This window comes from Anser brachyrhynchus, assembly GCF_964034855.1.
Source record: "Anser brachyrhynchus genome assembly, chromosome: 2".
Taxonomy (NCBI): Eukaryota; Metazoa; Chordata; class Aves; order Anseriformes; family Anatidae; genus Anser; species Anser brachyrhynchus.
In genome coordinates, this window is record NC_137695.1 from 116,937,436 (window position 1) to 116,959,490 (window position 22,055).

General features: G+C 41.8%; 1 protein-coding gene across 19 annotated transcripts in view; it reads left to right on the forward strand.

Moving 5' to 3' along the window:
- Positions 1-22,055, forward strand: part of DTNA (dystrobrevin alpha) — a 234,486-nt gene that overhangs the window by 205,057 nt on the left and 7,374 nt on the right. For 7 of the 19 annotated variants that reach the window (XM_080578423.1, XM_080578424.1, XM_080578422.1 and 4 more), the window contains 7 exons: positions 2,343-2,446; positions 3,774-3,887; positions 7,566-7,662; positions 13,268-13,427; positions 16,197-16,286; positions 16,976-17,144; positions 17,865-17,997. In XM_080578423.1, coding sequence (XP_080434549.1) covers positions 2,343-2,446; positions 3,774-3,887; positions 7,566-7,662; positions 13,268-13,427; positions 16,197-16,286; positions 16,976-17,144; positions 17,865-17,997 — 867 coding nt within the window. Of the gene's footprint in view, positions 1-2,342; positions 2,447-3,773; positions 3,888-7,565; positions 7,680-9,145; positions 9,164-9,895; positions 10,053-13,267; positions 13,428-16,196; positions 16,287-16,975; positions 17,145-17,864; positions 17,998-21,158; positions 21,206-22,055 lie in introns of those variants that run through there. The other 12 variants (XM_080578429.1, XM_080578427.1, XM_080578421.1 and 9 more) reach the window with 5 other exon arrangements.

Sequence of the window (22,055 nt, forward strand, 5' to 3'; positions counted from 1 at the left end):
TTTAAACCAAAGAATCCACGTACTAATGTGTATAATCTATATATTAATGTACTGGTATTTAAACAATTACAGCAAAGAGAATCTGACATCTTGAACTCAAGCAAGACTGGAAAATACTGTCTGGACAAGCTTTGGCTAAAGGTTAATGATTTACTGCAGTGGAAAAACAGGGTGATGAATCCATTTTACTCTTTAGTTCAAATATCACAGCCACTGGGGCCCTAAGAGCTGAGGATTTTAAAGAGTGATCTTCAGCAGGATGACTCTAATGACCCACTGCATTAGCCCCAGCTCCCATTTTCATTTCGGAGCAATGATTATTCTGCTCTATGTATCTCAAGACAGAAGGTGATGACAGGCTAAAACCTCGCTAACTGTGTTCAGGAATAAGAGAGAGGAAAGCAGGAACCCAATAGAAGTATATAAAATCTTAAATGGTATAAATAAGGTCAGCCTTAGTTACTTTTTCCCATCTCAGCACATTTGATAGAACAAGGAACCATAAATGATAGTTAAGTGAAAAGCAGCCGGTCCAAGATGTCAGGAAGCATACTTTCACACCGAGATTTACACTGCAGGGTCAATTGAAAGGGTGAAATCAGGCAGCACTCGTCACATGAAAGCGCTGAGTCCCAGCCATCCCAAGTGAAGGCAGTGAAGCTGAACCCATGGCCCCATGCAGCCGTCTGTCAAGCACGATTTCTCACTGCCTGCGGCTGCAGGGGAAGAGGAGTGCATGCACGGGCTCTCCTGGGCTGCCAGCCCATCCCAAAACAGTCCCTTCCAGAGGTGTGACACGCAGTGCTTCAGCTTGCGGGTGATTGTCCTGTTACTGAAGAACGGTCAGTCATTCTTTATGGGAACAAAATTCCCCATCGCTAATGTCCCTGGGTAGAAACTGGTAGAAATCAGGTGTGTAGAACGTGTCCCATGGTAGGTGGGAAAACTTAGGAATCGATACTTAAGTAGCTTTTAAATAGGGATGCTTTAAAGAAAAATAATGAATTTCTTTTTACGAGCCAGGTGCCCATTTCTATGTGTTCTTTGAAGAGAAGAGACAAAAGAAAAAAATGAAGGTTTCTGTATACAGAAATCTTTCAGAGCACAAGAGTAGCACCACATTAGGGGCAGAGTGGAAGTGTTTAAAGCTTTACTGATGGCCTTTCTGTTTTTTAGGGAACCAAATGTATTAGTGTTCATTCAGACAAAGACTCTGGTTCCCTCAGTATCAGATGTCCGTCAGCACATATCAGTTCTTTATGCACTGCCCTCCTTGGTGGTCGGAGTGTTAATGGGAAAATGTATGCACAGCAGAAAAAATAGTATAAGCAGTTACAGCCACACGTCATTTCCCCACAGATTGTGCTAACAAAGGTTAGCACTGAGGTGTATCTTCATCCTTTTTGAGGGGCCATTCCTGCAGGAGGAGGTGCCTGGCATCACGTCACATTGGGCTCTGGACTTCCACTGCACAGGGCTCTTACAGCAAGAAACATTCAGATGGCAGCAGTAGCTCAGCAGGGTAATCATCGGTGACTGATTCTTTCACATCAGAGTCAGAAATAAATGGATATCTTTGAAAGTTACAAAACTTTAGCTGTCTTTGTGAATTCTTTCTCTGCACTGTCATTGATCCAATGCTGAAATACTGGAGTGTGAGCAAAGAAACCAGTATTTGGCTATTGCTGAAAATATTGAAAAAAGAGCATAGTCCAGTAAAGCTGAAGTGAGCACTGCCTAGTTTGGCAAGAAATAGTTTGATTCCCACTTTATTTTGTTAGGAAAAAAAATAAATCTTGTATTTGCAGGACTAGAGGATGAGCCTTTTGGAAGTATCACCAGAACATATGGGAAGACTCGGTCAAATGGGCCAAATAGCCAGGCTGAAACCAGGGTACAAATCTTTCAAACTGAAAGAAAAACCCTGCTTTCGAGGGAAGGAAGCATCACTGAAATGGAAAACATATCCTCTTTTATTTGGAGAGGGAAGCTGATTTTTCCTTCAGTGCCTTCCTCTAGTCTGTAGTATTGAAGTGAAGCAGTGCCGTTCCCTCGGTTTTCAGACGGGTGGGGTTAAGCACTTTTACAACTGGTTCAAAGAAGGCTTGAAGAAGCAATGAACGACAGGATGGTAAGCGCTGAGTCTTATTTATGGTAGCGCTTACGCTGCTTTTACTAGGATTAGAGCCGTACTGGTGTGAGGCAGAACGTGGATGCTCTCTTTGCGGCGCAGGCAAGGCTGGTGCTGCATGTCCTGCGAGCAGGTCTCCCAGCCCGGCCCTGCACTGGGCTGGTGGGTGCATGCTGGCCATTCCCTCCTCAGCACAGCCTCTCTTTTACAGCAGCAGCAGCAGGGGCAGCAGAGAGGGGCAGCAGACATCTCCTTCACCATCGATGCAAACAAGCAGCAGAGGCAGCTGATTGCTGAGCTGGAAAATAAAAACCGGTAAGCATCCACAAAGTACCTGGTTTTGTTCAGTCCCGTATATCGCGTATGTTTGTTTGCTCCCTGCCGTTTTTTACCACCTACCTCCATGCAATGTACTTACACACACATACCCATCCCCCCCAGAAAAGCTCAGGGCACAAAAAGGTCCGCAGAACATGACAAAGGCTTTGAGATCTCCAGCCACCCTGAGTTTTAATGAATGTAGTGTTAAATGACGTGATGTAACCATTGATACTTTATTGTTTGCAGCTGTTGTTTGTAAGAGTTTAAAAAAAAAAAAAAGCCTGTCCTGTTTCTAAACCAGACTAATTTTGAGTTGGATCCTCTGTAGAACTATAACATGAAATGATAAAAGGATCAGTCATCCTGGTAATGATATGCTCCCCTGCTTTTATTTGTGAAGATGATTAAAGCTCCCCAGAACACAGACTGCCTGAGAAAGGTCTGCAGAAAGGTTAGCAGCACGTGAGGGTGCTGATGAAATGAGTCGCTCGGTACAGATGTAACTGAGACTGAGGGAGAGTGCCCAGGAGAAATGGTCTAGCAGCCCCAAAGAAAGGAGTGACACCCCTGTGTTATCAGCAGAGGATCTGGCCGGAGGTATCAGGCTGCCTGATGTCGTGAAATGTATGACAGCACAGCTCTGCTTTTACTGCTGGACTGTAAAAGAGAGGACAGCCCAAACCAGATGGTTTCCTATTGCAAACCCTGCACTGCCTTCTGTCACAGCGTAATGAGCCACCAGCTCCAGTCTTGATTTGTCTTTCATAGTTTGAGTCCGCCTTCTGACCGTCTGGTACCCAGCACGCTGCGAAGGAGAGAAGAAAATCACAAAGGTTTCAACCTTCTGCTGTGAAGCTTTGTGTTATCATTTTGACAGTCTTCCAGGGCTGGCGTGCCAGTCGTAACAAGTCCTATTAAAGTGCTTCTCCGTGCACTGATGACCACTCTCAGATCTGTACTTACTCTACAACTATTTTTTAACTGTGAAATATTTTGATGGATATTACTTTAGTTTTTGCTAAGTTCATGGGGTGCTTGAAATGTTCCTGGGGAGACAATTTAATTAAGCATATAGCTATTTCATATCTACCTCTGGGTTTGGGGGTCTGGAAGAAATGTTTCACTTTTGTGGTGAAGCCCTAAAAGTTAGTTTAAAAAATATTCCCAGTGCTGAGGTCTTCTGCTGTTGGTTAGAGCTCAGTCACTAAATCCATGTTGGTAGCTGCATACAGTCACACTTTTTCTCCTCTAGCGATGTGTAGTGAGTAGGTTTTGTGGTCAGTGACTGACTTGCAGTATTCTCCTTGTTCCCATCCCCAAGAGAAATCCTACAGGAGATCCAGAGGCTGCGACTTGAGCACGAACAAGCATCTCAGCCCACACCGGAGAAGGCACAACAAAATCCTACTCTCCTGGCAGAGCTCCGGCTCCTGAGGTAAGTGCACAGCAGTTCCTGAGGCCGTTCCTGAGGCCAGGCTTATAACAATAAGGGAAGAAATAAGAGAGAAACCTTGCTTACGCTTCTGGGGGCTTTTTAAAGTAAGTAGCACACTGTGTTTTTTCTCCCATTTCAGTGCAGGCTGTAGTCCTAAAAGTAATTAAGCTTATGCTTTAAGCAGCATGCATGAGGAATCTCACATATTACTCATCTACATTAAATTAAGCCTGTGCATTAGTGTTTGCAGAGTTAGGCCCTTAGGTCATTTGGAATAGGTCCCCACAGCCTTGTCCAAATGTCATTAATCATATGGGGAAAAATGTTCTTCTGTCAGAACAAATGCTTCTACAAAGACTTCTCATTTATGCTGAAGTAAATACAGAGTTACATGAGAATACAGCCAGAATTAGACGTTAATTTTTGGAAAATTCCCCCATGCATTGAACTCAAAGGAGAGGTCAGTTCTCTTCACTGTGCACAACCAGGCTGCAGCATTATGGTCTGTGCCATGTGAGGAGGGAGGAATAACATCATCTGCAGCAGCTGAAGATTTAGAGAATCGTTCCTCCCATTATCCCACCAAGCTAAAAACATTGATAGAGATGTATCTGCATGTTAATTAGGATTCTCTACATGGGTATACTAATTGCCATATATATCACATTGAAGAAAAGTTGTCATTGGCACAGATCTGTAGGCTCCCTCTAAGTCCTGATTCATGTTGTGAGAGCCAGGCTGAGAGTCAAGTAAGAACTATTCAGAGCACTTCGTGTATATAGAGAACAGAGTGTAAATAATTTATTTCCAGTGACACAATACTAGATAAACTTTATCCCCTGACTCCCAAACAGCAGTTCTCTTATGAGAAGACCAGAGAAAATTTCTGGCCACTTAGTTTCTTCCTCCTCATGCTAGTAATATTTTTGTGGCCTAATTCATAACTGAAGAAAGTGACTGTAAGAAATCGTGCTAAATTCTTTCTTTAGCAATACTGTATAGTTTTATTACTGTTTTCCACACTAACATATTTTTCTGTTTCACAAATAATTAAGTTTGCTTTCCAATCTAAAAACAAATAGGCTTCTTAATTTCTATGTGTGATTTTAGTATGTAATTAATTACTCCTAGATATCTACAGGTAAGTGACATTCTGTGAGAGTCTAAGATAGAAAACTGAATGTGATGAAGATGCACGCACTGCACAAAATATACTAATAATGTAGTTCCTTCTGTGCATCAAGCTTGAAGTCTATTTTAAGCAGGTTTAGGAGATCAGCTTTCTATGTAGTTGACAAATAAAATTCATTATCCTTAAAAAAGAAACATCAAGTGATTGTGCAGTGTTAGCAGATTGACTACTTAATTTTACATCTTTTCAATTTTGCTACACATATTAAAACCATAATAACCTTATTTAAATTTCCTGACATGGGATGTCCCTAGGGCAGTGACGCTGAGTTCCTCAATTATGGTATCATTTCTGATTTAATATGCAGTGTCAGAGTCAGCAAATAACTTTTAATGGGTCTGTGCTGCTTTGAATATCTTCCAACACGTTCACCAGTTGAAAGGTAAATGATTGGCTTTTGATGTACTGTTGGATTTTGAAAAAAAAATCAAATTCCTATACACTTAACATGGCATGAGGCTTCTCATATGTAAAACAGCAGGACTCAGAGGAGCAGCATTGATCTACATCTGTTAACCCACAGATCTGGGGGCTTGAATCAGTACTTGCTTTCAGAGGAGTGGCCTGTGCATTGTACACTGCTTAGGTCCTCTCTCCACAGAGAATGAATCTAATACCCAACAAATGTATGTGTTAGGCCATATCACCTTGAATTACATCAAAACTGTATTTTGATTACCAGTTTCCTAAACCCAGTTGCTTTTGTACAGTTTACAGCATTTCCAACGATTACATGCTTGGAAAAGAAGGTCCGAGACAGACAATTTGTAGCAGAAAATGGATTAATCCTCCAGAAGAGTAGTACAACCTAGCAGTGTTACTATCTGATCCTAATAGATAGGTGAGAGATAGCACACGAGCTGTATACATCAGTGGTGTTTATATCACCAACTGCTCACACAACGTACATAGAAGGCTCAAAATCAGGGTTTCATGTTTCCTTAAATATAGTATACATATTTAGTTTTGTTGATTCTGGTCCTGCTTCAAATGGAGTAGAGTAGAGTAGAGTAGAGTAGAGTAGAGTAGAGTAGAGTAGAGTAGAGTAGAGTAGAGTAGAGTAGAGTAGGTTTGTTTCTATTGGAAGGGACCTTCAAAGATCATCTAGTCCAACTGCCTGACCACTTTGGAGCTCACCAAAGGTTAAAGCATATTAATGAGGGCATTGTGCAAATGCCTCTTGAACACTGACAGGCATGGGGCACCACCCACCTCGCTAGGAAGCCTGTTCCAGTGTTTGACCACCCTCGTGGTAAGTCATTTTCCCTAGAGCCCAGTCTGACCCTCCCCTGGCGCAGCTCTGTGCTGTTCCCACATGTTCTGACACCAGTCACCAGGGAGCAGAGGCCGGCACCTCCCTCTGCTTCCCCTCCTCAGGGAGCTGCAGGGAGCAGTGGGGTCACCTCTCGGCCTCCTCTTCTCCAAACTAGACAACCCAAGCACCCTCAGCCTTACCTCACAGGACATGTCTTCCAGACCCTTTACCAGCTTTGTTGCCCTCCTTGGACGTTTTCAAGAACTTTAACATCCTTTTTATATTGTGGAGAGCAGAACTGCACACAATATTCAAGGTGAGGCCTTTCAGAAAAAGAACATGTTTTACAGGTAGTACAAGGTTAATGACATAGTGTTTTTATTTTATTTGCAACACAGTAGGGCATAAAACACACCCAATATACATTTTTTCAACAGTAGTATTTTTAATTACAGCATGTCTTCCAGGAAGCAATAATTCCGTTCTTTATTCATCTGGGGACCTCTCACACAATGCAGAGATGTTGGAACATGTGCAAGTGCTGCACATCCCTCTGGTGCACTGGAGCTGTGCAGAATCAAAGCTGTTGCCAGCTAAGAGGACACGGACTGGCTGTCACGCATGGGGTGGCTCAGTGTTCGCACTGTCACAGGACCAGCACTGGACTTAGAGACTTAAGAGCTATTTTCAAGCAATTAAAGCTCCATTATGTGATAGCTTTATGCTTGCCTTGTGAAAAAAATAGAAACAAACACAGTTCACTGTGTTTTCTGGCTGAATTTCTGAACTCTCTTAGATTCTTTTGTATCTTGCCCTGTGCAGTGCCTCTGCTGCAATTTCCTGTCCTTCAGGGCATGGCTTTAATTTCTCCTGACAGTTAGTGAGGTTACTGACTAGAGAGATTCAAGGACAAAAGATGAAATCACTGCCAGGCATTCCCACAAGGGAAAATATACACAAATGTGAACCTCATTTGCTCTTTGGAGAAGGGTCTGTGTCAGTGTCTGTCTGTTTCCCAATCACTGTGCTCGGTCCCATGAATACTCCCAGTGTAAGGGAACTCCATAGCTTCCATGCAGCCCTGTTTTCTAGGCACTGAACTCGTACAGCGTGTTTGCTTTCCTACAGTCTATAGACAGACTTATATCTCATGGTCGTGCTGGGGAAATGAGGCAGTTGAAAGCTGCTGAGGCTGAGGGATAAGCTCTGGTCGTATCTGCTTGTTTCTCAGGCAGCGGAAAGACGAGCTGGAACAGAGGATGTCTGCTCTCCAGGAAAGCCGAAGGGAGCTTATGGCTCAGTTGGAAGGCCTCATGAAACTGCTGAAGGTAAGGAACTACACTTGGCACTACCAAGGAAGGGCAGAGCAAAGCAAGAGAGGAGAGGGAGGAGAGATGAGTGCAAAATTCTGCAGAATTTGACTATTTCCACCCATAAAACTTGGCTTTGTGACCTTCCCTATCTTTTTTTTTTTTTTTGCTTTGGTCTTTAAATTCAGGGCTTTCAAATAATGTTCAGATGATGTTGTTCTTGCAATAACACCACATTGTCATTGTCATCTACTGCTAAGTGGATAGAACAGTCAAGACAGGCTCCGTACTGTGGAGTAAATAATACAGTCCTTTGAATAGTATTGCAGCATGATGCAATACTGTCCCGTTTTGCTCATTTTTAGAAGGATTTGACAGCATCTCTGGACTTCAGGCTATCAGTCTCTGCATTGGCCATTCAACAATGTCTGAACACAAAATATTTTGTGGCCCAGTTTCAGGTGTTTTCACAATTTTCTCTGTTGAGGACATCAAATACAGAAAGAAAGGAACCAGAAAAGAAACAAAATGAAATACAAAATGAGATAACTAATATCCGTGAGAAAAACAGCTCAGCACTGTACACTACTAATTACTGCAGCTGACAGTACAGAATTGTCTTTACAAGTTCCTTTAATGTGTCCTATCCATGGCTAGTTCGGTCAGACATGCCAGTTGACAACCACATTTAATTATTTGATCTGAGAGATGCTTCCCCAAAAACACTCGATCATTTTCATAAATACAGAAACAAGCCCATGTTAAAAAGATGAAACGTGCCTCAAGAAAGGATCTCACTTAAAAACTGAGATATCAAAACACATATGCACTTTTAAGAGAGGCCAGGGTAATATGGAAAATTTGTCTTTATTTGACTCCAGCTCCTTTTTACCTGATGTGCCTCAGGATTGACAATGCCAGAAATTCACATTGGAAGAAGGAACTCTGAACGGCCTGAGAGCCTGTTTTCTTTCAGGCCATGACAGATAAAATGAGTGCATGCAAATTCAATGCAGCTTGGGTCAAACGTGACTGACAAAAGCAGAGAGAATTTAGCAGAAATCCATTAAGCAACATGTATTTGCATCAAATGATTTTGGACCCCTTAAGTCATTTGCATCGCCTCAGACACAGTCTTCTGCAGCCACAGTGCAGGATTTGGTGGCACCTGAGCAGCAGAGCCAACCGACTCTGCTAGGAGCTAGGAGTAGACAAGATGCTTTTCCCTCTATCCATGAAATACTGCACATCTACAGCTAACAGTCTGGGCAGCTTGCTGTCATTGCACAGTCTGGGCAGAGAGAATTTAAGACAGGTTATAGTAGCGTTCTGCACACTTTGCATTATTCTGGTGTTTCAAAGTTGTCAGAGACGGGACCATAACCTGGACGCATTTCTTCAACTATCTCAGTTTTAGCTTTAACCCTGTACTCCAGATTTCTTCTTCTATTCTTCACTTACATCCTGTCTAATCTAATCTGCTGATCCTCTTTTTCTTTAGGAAGAAGAAATGAAACAGGTATAAGTTGCCTACTTATTGGAGGCCTCACTAACTCCTAAACATGGTTACTGTCCTGTGATTTATTTTACTTCCTTTGCTTGAAATGTGTGCATATTCTTTTGAATAAAATTAATATCTCGCACTTCTTTCACACATTATTTTCAAGTATCCTGGAGTAACTTTCATAATTAACCATCTTATCCCCCTAGAAATGGAGCCATGGCTACAAGGGGTCTTGACCTTTTTCTCACCCTTCTATATACGGACATTTAAGATACAAAATCAAAACATATGTAGTGAAACCAACCTAGAATGTGAATCAAAGAACACTTCCACTATAGTTAACATTTTAAAAATTTAATGAAAATTTTGGATCTCTAATTAAAATGTAACTGACTTTAAATTAGAACAGGACTTGAGTTTTAAAATCCCACTTTATCCAAAAAAGTTGGGGCATTGTGTGCACATCTTTTATGGCCACCACTGATAGTAACAGTCCTGTCAGTTTTCAGGACAGCATTGTAGTTCCTAAATGACTCCTGTAACTTAAATTAAAAAGAGCAAGTATTCATATTATTAATGTTAAATTTTAAAAGATTTAGTTGGTTTGGAGCTTTTTATTGCTGAAACGGGTCTTGGAAAGATATTAGGCTAAAAAAAACAAAAAACTTTTCAAACAGTAAGCTGATTTATGATTCCAATAAAAAATGTTGCATTTTAACAAAACACATTTCTTCCTGGTCTCATCAGCAGAAATACTGTTAGAAGTCTGAAGTATTCTGTCTATGGAAGAACATGCAGTGTTTGTAGGTAATGCTTAACTTCATAAAGCTAGCATTTTGGCTAATTTTTGTAGAGCATCAGTCTGTTGCACCAAAAATGAAAAATAAAATCTGACCAAATAGCATTCCTGTGTAAGAGCCCTCTTTTTTCGTTCTGTGTAACAGCATTAAAAGATCTGAGATCTTCCATTCAGAAAAGAGAACTTCCCGACGTGAATGGAGTTTCCCTATCATACGAAATGTTCACTGGACAGTGTAAGGAAAGCTCATTTTCAGGCTATTACAAGATAGGATTGTTTCTTCGCAGAGCGATAGCCCTGCTGAATGCCAGGTGATGACGCCCTGGAATTACTCGCAGTTTCCATGCGGAGATCCCCATTACGCTCTGCCATTTCGCGATCTGTTGAGGGAAACAGGATTAAATTAGTTTCTGGAGGAATTCAATTGGAATAAACCATCTGGCAAATCATCTAATGCTTATGAACTTTCTATTTGTCTTACTGCCCTTCCTTGAGGAAGGATAACGAGTTCTTCACGTCTGCGTAGCTTCCTCTCCATCTGATGAGGCTGTGGGACGTGCTTTCGGGTTTGTGATCCCTGCTCAGCCCCGGCAGAGGGAGCAATGCACTAAAGCTCCCGTTTGCACTCCAAGCCTTTTCTCCTGAGCAGGCATGATGCTTAATAATGGGAAACCTCCTGTCTAGCGAGGGTTAATTTAAAATCCTTAGTTATGTTAACCAGGCATGGCGAATTACATAAAATACAGGTTTTCCTAGAAGGCAGCACAACACTGACAGCTGCAACCAATTGCAGCATAAAACCTGAAGTCACCTACGTTTTGGTGCTAGCTGCCCTAGCTTCCTTCTCAGCGAGCCCTAGCCCTCCAGCTGGTGGGGCCGACTCGTCTGGGTGCAGTTTGGTGCTCCGTTTCTCTGCTGAGATAACCAAGTCACTGCTGATGGCATCCGTGGGCTTCAGGCAGTTAGCTCCAGTGGAAAATGCGTTTCTCCTGGTAGCCGCTAAGCAGAAATCCAATCCTAATAACACTCCCGTCCCACGAACTTGGGCTGAGCTGGAACTAAGCAAAACGTAATGAAAGCATTCACTTATTTTAAATCAGGCATTCCCTAATATCCTCATGTTTCAGCTTCCTCAGTTCTGCCCGGTGTTGCCCAAATAATACACAAAGATAGGAGTTTTTAGCTGGACAGGGGAATCAAAGTGCTTCGTTTCTCTGTGCTTCCCAAATAGGTTGTTCACAAACTGAATGCTACAGATAAGAGAGTGCTGTTTATCGTAAACTCAGAGTATGTGTTTATCATAAAAAACATAAATATAAACACATAGTATCTCAGCCCTAGCTGTAAAGCAAATGCAACACCAAGTACTGGTGTGCAGCTTTTACATTTCTCTTGTGGGAAAATTCCAGTGAAGAAGTACTGGCAAGCATCTGTTATTTTTAGTAAATAAAATGCCTATTATAAAGTTCATTCCTTAAATGTGACTTGGTTATAGGAAACAAATTTTGTCCCGTTTTTCTCATATTCTCTGAATGTTCCCACTGTTGTTGGTGTTCTCCAGAACTGTGATCAAAGGCAAAGGGGAGCTAAGGAAAAAGGGCAAGTGAAGGAGGGAGCTGGGAACAAGAAATTCTTTAGCATATCTGTTTCGTAGAGGCATTGAGGCATGAAAGGAAAGGAAAAAGTTGTAGATCCCCTGCCTGATGTGCCAGGAGTGTGACCTCTAAGGACCGTGGAGCATCTCAAGGTTGCTTTGTGCTCAGCCTCTGGTGGACCAGAGATCTGCATTTCTGCTGCTGTGGGTACAGACGATTCCAGAAACAGGGGAGCATCTGGCCCTTATATATTCAACTTCCCTTTCATCCATCATTTAAATGTTCTAAAGCTGGTCATTAGAGAAATTTTAAGTATTAAATCCCCCCATTCTCCCATCAGTAATGTGCTTATTCCTCATAAAACTAATTTGCCCTTGATGTCTCTGTGGTGATAATGTCTCTTAGAAAGGGGTGATAGAAATGAACAAATAGCTTAGTATTCTGGTACATTATTTACGGTTAGGGGCAGGAATTTATAAAAATCTCAAGGGCAGTGCTGCGCTCCTTCCATTATGGGCTGCTGTTGGCTTGTATAGTATACGCTTGCCAAACCTTATCTGGGCTGCAGTGGCAGCCACTGCAGGAGTTGACAGAAATGGCATCGAAGAGTTAAGAAATCCTTCTAAATTCTCAAAATAGATACGGGCTGAGGGAAACACAGCCCTTATGTTACTTTTCGCTGTGAACAAACAGGCGCACATGTTGGAGTTGCTGTTTAAAAGCACGCGAGCCACCTCCATCCTTGTCCTCCGCTGAGGAAGGAGGACAGTCACTGAGGAAGGGTTTTCAGTCATGAAAAGCTGTCTGTAGCTTGGCGTGGGCTTGGGCATTTTTCCTTACGCGGACCTGCATTCCCGGGGGCTTTGGAGCAGTCAGGGAAACGTGCACCGTGTCTCTTGGTATCGCTCACCCAGCTGCATTTGTAAAACTTACCATTGGTTTGTGAAGTCTGCTTGGATTTCAACTAAATGACACTAACCGTGAGGTGCTAACAGCATGACGTTTTATATGACTGGTGTTAAAATATCTCAGGTTCCAGCAGCTGAACCCCTAGCAGGATTTAAAGTTGCCCTGTCCCCGCTGTGGTTTGGGAGTGCCTGAGTATATCCCGTAGAGCAAACAGTTGAATAGCGTATGATTTAGTAGTGGCTTAAAACGGTTCCCTAGATCCTAATAAAACGCATGAAGCTGTATTGTTTATTGAGTGTGTCAGCCTTGATGTGACCGAGAGGTTGCATGTGCCATGCACGTCCCCTGTGAGGAGGCGGAGGGCACGGATGTGACCAACTGGCGTGGCAGAGTTCTGGTTAACAGCCCTGCTCCAGGTCTTTGCCCAGCCTGGAAAATGTTTCAGTGCCAACATCTTTCCCCTTCTCACAGTCCGAATGAGTTATGTTTTACCAAACATGCATGCGAACTGGGGGAGTGAGAGAGGGAAGAGGGCAGAGAGCAAGCCTATACTTCGCTGTTTATTAACTCGGATTATCTTTTTCTAATTTAGCTGCCTGACATTTTCCCATGCTTCAAGGAAGTCAGATCTTGACTTGTGTTTTCCTACTTACTATTTTTCTATACTGGAGCATTGCTGTCTGCTAACAAACAACTGACTTCAGTACATTTCTTTTAGCAAAGCATTACACAACTGATCTACAAACAGCATGATGCCTTTAAGCTGAGGGTGAGGGCTCTTGCAGTGACCTGTTTAACTGTTTCATTGTTTTGTAGACCCAAGGGGCAGGGTCCCCACGTTCCTCACCCAGCCACACCATCAGTCGACCGATCCCGATGCCCATCAGGTCTGCCTCCGCCTGCTCCACCCCAACCCACACACCTCAGGACTCTCTGACCGGGGTGGGAGGAGATGTGCAGGAAGCCTTTGCACAAAGTAAGTCTCATTATTAGCTTGTGTGAGGTACTCGGAAACTATTTTAAGAATTGTTATTTCATGTGGTTAATGACTAAATGAACTTGAGTTTCTGAGTTGCACGCAATGAAACAAAACAAAAAACTCCACAGCAGCTGTGTCTCATTATGGAACATCATCTTTGTCAGCTGTGAGACACTGCTGTCAGGGCAGGCAGGTAAGCACAACCCGGACAGTGATGCCAACTAATGGATTTTGCAGTAAGAGGGAATTTTAATGAAGATGGTCAGCCCATTATCAGTACCCTGTTAACCAGAATAAGAAGAGTTGTTATTGACCTCAGCAAAGCATTGTCGGTGCATTTGTTTAATGAAGACTTTGCGAAAGACTAGATGATACAACCATAGACTTAGTTTAGGTAGGAAGAGCTCTGTCAGCCACCATGTCCTCCTGCCCCAAGGAAGCCAGCCTTCAGAGTGGGATGCAGTCATTCAGGACTTCAGCCAGTTGAGTTGTGGATGGCTCCCAGTGTGCGTCTTTCACAGACTGCTCCAGTGTTTGACCATGGCCATTATGTAATTTTTTTGTTCTTACATCTGAATGTCTCTTGACGCAACTAGTGGCTGTTGTCCCTTGTTGTTTTGCTTTGGGCCTCTAAGAACCGTCTGGCGAGGCTAGGCAAGAATTGAGTTCTGGAAGTCTCAATGAGCCCTTTGCTTTTTTAGAAAACTGATGTAGGCTGCACCATGTTTCTTATTCCTCTTTCCACTGTTTTGTCAAGTAGCAATAAATTTTGAACAGTTTTGAATTTCTAAGGCCACAGGTTAAATTATGATGTTGAATGCTAAAGAAAGCAGATAGCCCATGTGACCCGAATGAAATATTCCTTCTTTTTCTAATCTGATTTCTTCTAAAATACATACATCACTGCAGATCTTTTACTTGGATATTTTTTTGTCCTGTTTCACTAGTACAAAATGAAATGTAAGTGGAGCTCTGAAGTACCCTTGCTAGAGTGGATGTGTATTTGTTCCTAAGAGCCCAGTTCAGCCCTCTCGTGCAGCCTACCCCTAGACTTCCCTGGGCACTGTGTGTCACCATCTTATAAGAAGGTCGAATCTATAATGCAATCAAGAACTTTTTACTAAAGTGCTGGTCAATTCATGTATTGAACATGTTTTACTAAAGTGTAATTCCTAATCCCAACATACCAGACTGCTGGACACCTCATTTTCTGTGAGAAAAGAAACAGTCAAGACATAATTTTCTTCTTTCTGCTGTGAAAAAATTGAGAGAGGCAAAAATGTGGACCACTAACCTCTGTGATATTGTAGAACAGTTTCTTCCAGAGCTAAGACTAAGAGAAATAAGATAGTGGCTACAATAAAATTTCCATAAATAATACTAAGGCTGCCTCAGGCAAATGCTTTTAAAGTATATAAATGTGTTTTGTTCAAGAGGAAAAGCAATATAAAAAGGTAAGTGAACACATTTCAAAACTGCAGCTTTTGATGAATATCTAGCTTTATGTCATTATTTACCATATTCCCTAGATGGGGAGGTCAAAACCAAAGAACTTGAAACCAGCCATTCTGTCACATTTTGACATATGATGCTCCGTTCTGCACTGCACCAGCGGAGACCTGTCTCTGTATACATAAGGCAGACAAGCCATGGTTAAAGCACTGTTTCTCGTGAGTTTTTTTTCTCCACAGAGTTTGCAAGAGTTCAGAGATACAAATCTGAGAAGACTTTATAGAGGGAGTGGCTGTCTGAGTGTCTGTGTGTGTGTAAGAGAGAGATTAACTACTTTGATTTGCATTCCAGGAATCATTTGCTAACAGTGGTATATTAAAAAAAATAAAAAACACACTATAGTGTTTGGGAAATTTTTTTAATGCATTGTTTTACATTCAGCCTGTTTCAAAGAATCTACAGCATTTGAATCCTGCCAGTTCCTGTGAATAATCCAGTCTGGAAGATTAGAGATTCTGTGGGACATATTGATTATTCAGCCACAATAGGAGCTATGTTTGGGATCTGAGGGAGTGAAGCATGCATTACCCACAGCCTCCTAGGGAAGGAGTATTTCATGCAGCTCACAAGAATCTTTCATGATTGATGGTTAAGGGAATATTGCCAGGTTCAGCAGGGAAGCACTTTTAGATCCATTATTAGAAAGAGTTTCACAGCAGCCTGGGGCTGTTAAGAAAGGCAATAGTGATTCCTTTATTAAAAAAAAAAAAAAAGGTAAATTATGGAATATACAAGAAAATCCTTCAGCTATAGGAGAGGCTGAGAGGGAGTAGAGAAGAAAAATCCTTATCAGTCTTGATGAGGTCAAGTATGTTTCTTCAACATTTGCCATAATTAGCTGGCAAATATGTAGCAATAATGGTGTCATTAAACAGAACAGTGAGAATTTAGAGAAAACACTTCATTTCGTCCCTCCTCCCCCACAGACATTTTAAATGAGTTCATGCTGGATTTAATCTTCCAGGCCTGGTCTGCTGGTGTCACTACACAAATGCAAGCTTGATGGCAATGAATAATCTGCACATATCTGGCATTGTGATTAAATGAAGCATGAGGGCAGGCTTCTGCTCTTGCATAGAGCATAAGTAAATGAGGACATTCTGCAGAGAACTCTTCTGCACGTGTCCCTCATAAGGACTTTGATACCCTGAATCATCACAATGGCAGCTTTCAGCAGGGGTAAAACTGCTTTGGACAGGAAAACATATGTCTTGTGAAGAATGCTAACACTGTTTTGTCTGTCTCTTGCTTCAGGTGCAAGACGGAACTTGAGAAACGATTTGCTGGTGGCAGCAGATTCAATCACCAACACCATGTCTTCTTTGGTAAAAGAACTAAATTCTGGTGAGTGAGGCTGAAGGGGGTGGATGGTCAACGCACTGACATTTCATAGATGTTTAGAAAAATCGGAGTTAGGAGTATATAGACCAACAAGGAAAGAAATGTAATGTAGTTTCAAAGCTCTTTATACTTGTAGAAACAAAATTCCCAAATAACGGCTTCAGAATAGAGGAGATTTTAAAGCCATGGATGTAAGCATGCAGTTGGATACAATGAAAACTCCTCGAGAACTTTGCTCCTGTTTTCTTATGGAAATGGCTTTTTCAGGGAATTGTAGAGAGAGAACTTGGTCAGTGGCTGTCAAAGCACCCTAATCGCATGGCACGTTCCTGTTCCATAAAAAGAAGTTTCCATTTATAGAGATGGTTGAGGAGGGATTTCCGTCTTTAGAAGTTGTGTTCAATGTAAAATATCTAAGATCTGTTGTAAAATGCAGTGTATAGTATACTCATAAAAATATACTACCTAATAAGCCAAATAAGCAAAAGCTTCAGTATTCTGTCCCTCCCCGAGAAGAGGACCATTAGGTCTGCAGATATATGTAGAATGGCATTTTACAATACTGTACTGCATTCACTATGAGGAGGTGGTCACTGTAAGCAGGAAAGACAGAGAAAGACTTAAAGAAATAGACGAGTATATTTATTCTTGTGAAAGTTAAATGAAAACACCTGTCACCTTTTGCTTCACAGAGGTGGGCAGTGAGACAGAGAGCAACGTGGATTCCGAATTTGGACGGACCCATTTTGACGACCTCGTTCCGTCCCCAACATCCGAGAAGGCTTTCCTCGCGCAGATCCACGCCCGCAAGCCAGGCTACATCCACAGTGCTGCTGCCACGGGATCCATGCGCAGTGACATGTGGGTAACTGCTCGGCTCGCCTTTGTCATCGCACTCGGTTTTCTTTTGAAGGCAATTTCTCTCCTTCTCCACTATTTGAATGCCAAACTAAAAGCCTAAATTCAAGTGAGGACAGCCTTACGAACGCGAGATAGCGGTGAGCTCTGTGAACTCAGAAGGACAGAACTTAGGATGCCTTCAGGAGCGAGCTGTCTCACATCCGAGCTGGGACTCTCGGGCTGTGTGCAGACTATGGGACAGCTGTGCTCCTTAATGTATTCTGCAGCCCCAGTCCCTGCTTATCCAGAATGAGGGGCCTATTGGAGCACACTGAAAAAGGGGCAGTTGTTTTTGGAAAAGACGGAGTTCTTTTTGTTGACCAACTCAACTGATCAACGAACCAGTTTATTTTTAGAATCTGAATCTTATCAAAGACAATAGACATCTTTCCAGTTATTTTCGGTTCAACCTCTTACCCTTTGTTTTACCCTCAAAGCAGTTATTGAGGACTTTTGTTACTCATTTCCATAATGTTGTACACCAAAAATGCTTTCAGCAGGATATACCCTTTGGTCTACTTCATCAGTACTAGACCAGTGGAGAGGGGAAATTATTAAATGGTGGTGCATGTGGCTGGAGTAAAAGTATCTTGCTCTCCTCAGACCTTGCAATAAAAGAAAGTTTTATTCATTCTGAATGTCATTCATCTCAGGAGGCTATTTATGAATAATTGTCTTTAGGGTTACAGAAGATGGAGACCCCTTTGTCAGAGCAGATGATGAAAATTATGAGAATGATTCTGTCCGCCAGCTGGAGAATGAACTGAAGATGGAGGAGTACCTGAAGCAGAAGCTGCAGGATGAGGCATACCAGGTGGGAAAAGGAGCTGCCCATACATATCCATAAATGTGTGACACTTAGGTGCTGGAGCTGCCCAGAGCCCTTCTTTTCCCTCCCGGGCCTTGGGGTGTGATCTCTTCTCGGTTACTAAAGCAGACACATTCCAAAAACTGTTTCTGTTCTCTTCCACAGCCATGCATGCATCTGGCTTTTGTGCATGTCCAGGAAGACCACACTACCTGAGGCACATGACAGTAGTCCTTAACATTACCAGGGCCATCAGGTGGGCCAGAATTGCCCCTGAGCTTGTTCTCTGCCAGTTCCCACCAAGTCACTTAGACCTCAGTGCTCCATACCACATAGGCTGGTTCATGATGTTAAGCTGAGCTCTTGCTATATTTAGATTTTGTTTTCCTCCAGTAATGGAAAACATTCCTAATGGTTCATCACTGTGAACTGAAGCTCAAATGCAGTCTGTGTGTCATTGTCATTGTCAGAATCTGTAAGGGGAGGAGAGGGTCTGGAAAGAATTATATCCTAGAGGAGCGAGTATTCAACAAGCATCTAGTATAGTGGAGCCTGGGGATTTGTCATTAAGCACCCCCTGAGGAAGTTTTCAAAGGGCATTTGTCTGAGAGTCCAAGAAAAGCTAATTTGCCAGAGGGGGTTGGAATTCTGTAGATATCCTCTCCTGTCTGCGCAGCAGTCTCTGCTTCTGCCTGGTGTAATGAACTATCACCAGTTTTTAAGTCATTCTGACTGGGAACATCCTAATATAAAATTCATATCTTCTTATAACGTTGGTAGCAGTGTCAGTAGTAGGGCATACCCAATTCAGTTACTAGGGAACAGGCTTAAAGCAAGCAAAAATAAGTATTTTCCCATGTGGTGAGCAATTAAAATTTGAATCTCGCCAACACAGTGTAACAGAGACCAAAAGTATAAATGAGCTAAAAAAAAGGATTTAGCAGACACTGAGAGATCAGGTGTACCGAAGTCAGATTGAAAGCACCTTCTGAGCAGAAATTTTGATGGTAGTTTTTCTGTAGTGTCCATTGCTGGTCACTTTGGAGACAAGATTCTGGGACTGACAGGCATTTGATCTAATAAAAAATGGCAGCTCTTGTGACTATCTCTTCTGTAAAGCTACTAGGATGAATTAGTCTTGGAAAAGTTCATTGAAACTCATCAAAATTGCAGGTAGTTTTGAGGCTGATTAGAATCTTTTCTTTGGTTTTGTTTACCTAAGTCTGCTACAGGCTCATGGGCAGCTTGCCAGAACTCATTTCGTTGTATGAACTGGGCATGATGACAGCAGCAGCAGCACTGTTGTGTAATATATACTAAGGCAACAGTGGGTGACATGTTGTTTTTGTCACTTTTTGAAAATCCAAGCTAGGAAATGACAAAAATGACAGCCTTTAAACTTATGAATAAGATAAGCTGCCACTGCTGATGTAATAGAAAATAACTGTCATTTGCTAAGAAGGAGTACCTCAACAGTGACAGCTATCATGCATCAAATAATAAATGTTATTATTGCTGGTAAAAAATTCATTTTTTCTGGGAGGAATGATAGACCAATTTGATTGTACTTTGATTGCAGGATGGAAGTGCAATATACATCAACGGTGTTACATGAGTATCACAAGTCACAACAGGATTTTGTACACGCACAAAACTGAGTACACGTGTGCACTGCAAAAATAAGGGTATTTCTTGCGTAGTCAAAATTGCAAATGTTGCTAAACAGAAGTGTTACTCTTGCTTCAGTCAAAAATAGAGCTTTTCTACTGTCTTCCAACAGCATTCACAGAAGAAGGGGAGGAAATATTTCTTGTTGGTGTCAGAATAAAACTCCCGTTAAATTTAGGTCAGCCAAGACTACACTCAGGTGAACAAAAATGTGTTCACTGAGGCAGTCAAAAGTCCTCATTCTATACAATTTCCATTTAGTAGAATTTTTCCAAAAGAAATTTCATGATGTACTTCACTGTCCATCAGACTGTCAGCTCCTATCAGGCAATAATTTGATAGCAGTGACCTAAAAGTAGAAGCTACTTTTTGTCGATAACCTCACACCCAAAGAATGCAACATGTATGAGAAGTCCTTCCTAGTATGGCTGATACCCTTTTGATTAGGGAACAGGTTTAAAGCAAGCAAAAATAGGTACTGAGCTAGTACCTCACCACTACATCCACCACTTGGATGATTAGGATTTGATTGGATAGGATCATTTATTGCTCTTGAGACACACATGCTTCAGCTTTGGCTCGTTCTCTGCACTTTGCAGTTATTTTGTGTTTTTTGTTATTCCGTGCCTTTTTCCACTAATGTCACTGATAGTTTCTAAAGATAAAGCCATGGCTTGCTTTCCACTTGCAAAAATGATAGAAAACTGGGAAATTACTATTTAGGGTACCCTATTGAACAGTAGCCAGGTGAAATATTCTCATTTTGCATCCAACCATTGGTATTTATTACAGGCTGTTTTTCTATTTGTACTCATATGTACAATGCATTCATCTGGATAGCAAAAAAAAACTGGTGGCTGTAGCTGTTGTAATGCAGTTGTCAGCTGAAATAATCTGGGAGGAAGAACTCCTACTGGGGTTACAGAATGGTACCCTCAGTAACAATATGGTAACCATTTTTATGTTATTTAATATCTCACTTTGTGTAAAAGCAGCACATTTTTAAAAATGTGTAGATGTAGTGTAGCATGGAAGATGGTTGGTCAAAACCCACTCTTGTTATTTCGTGTCACCTTGTCTCCAAGCGAGACTTTCAAGCAGAACTCTAAATTAGTAAAGTATGAGCAAAACACTCAGGATACACAAGGGAATCTGGGGCAGGAAACCTCAAAGGAGACTTCTTTCTCTCTCTTTTTTTGAAGCATGTTGTAAATAACAAGTATTTTTACCAGAAAAAAAAAGAAACAACCACATTTAGTGCACAAGTGTAAATGCTAACAGTGCTTATCCTCCCACATCTGCTATCGGTTGTGTTCTTGTTACAGTCTTTCGCTGGATGTGTTGTGTAAGACACTTTTCATTGGGTTTGTTTTCTGGGTTTTTAATTGCTGTCTTTATTTCTAGGCTTGTGCATGGCTTTCTTCAGAATAATACACTGCCTGGCTGCTCACTGGCTTAATTTGTCATGTTCTTGTTTTCTATCCTCTGTTTATCTACAGGTCAGTTTGCAAAGTTGAGTGCAATATCCTTCTCTCTCTCCTCTCAAGTAAGTATCACTATAATTTAGAAGAGTATTTGGAGTGAATCCTCAAAATGTGTATTTCACTTGTAATGCACCTTGTACTGCCTGAGTGTATGTGATGATGCTGTTTCTTTCTTCTTTTAACTTGTATTAGTGTGTCTATGAATGTCTCTAAATAATTGGTAATAATCCGTTTGAAATGTGGCCCTGGCCCTGAGGATTCCTGTTAAGCCACCACCCTTTCCATCTTCTCTGTTTGTTGGCCATAAGGGTGAGAATGTGGGACTTTTGCCCCTGGGGCTGACAACAAGTATATTAGCCAGTAGAGAGGAAGTATATTCAGTAGACAAGAAAACAGATTACACTTCAGGAGACCTGAGTTCAGTTCTGTGCAATGGTTGGGAGTTCCTAGGATAACTGAAATAAATCATTTCTGGTGCAATCAAAACTTCAAAGAAAGCAATCCGCCAGCTGCCTAATTGTACAGCTAGCCTCCAATGTGTTGTGGAAGTTTAAAATGCCCCAATCCAAAGTGCAAGGTACCCAACTACTTAATATCTGGGGTCTGGCAATTCAGAGATAAAGCAAGAAAGTCTGTAACTTCCCTGCTGATCCATATTCAGGTCATGTTTTTTACATGTGCCAACCGCACAGTTGCAGCGCTGAGTTTAATGCCAAGTTCAACAATTGTATTTTTATTCAGAAATGCAGGCAAAAGCTATTTTTACAAAGTAGCCTGTTATTCCAAACATTCGCCAAGGGAGTGGGAAACCACAGGCTTCCTTCTTGCTGTGGGCTTTGCATTTCTGACTTCTGAGGAGGGCGAGGTGCCCTGCTGTGGAGCCAGCAGCGAGAGGATGCCATCCATCCTACC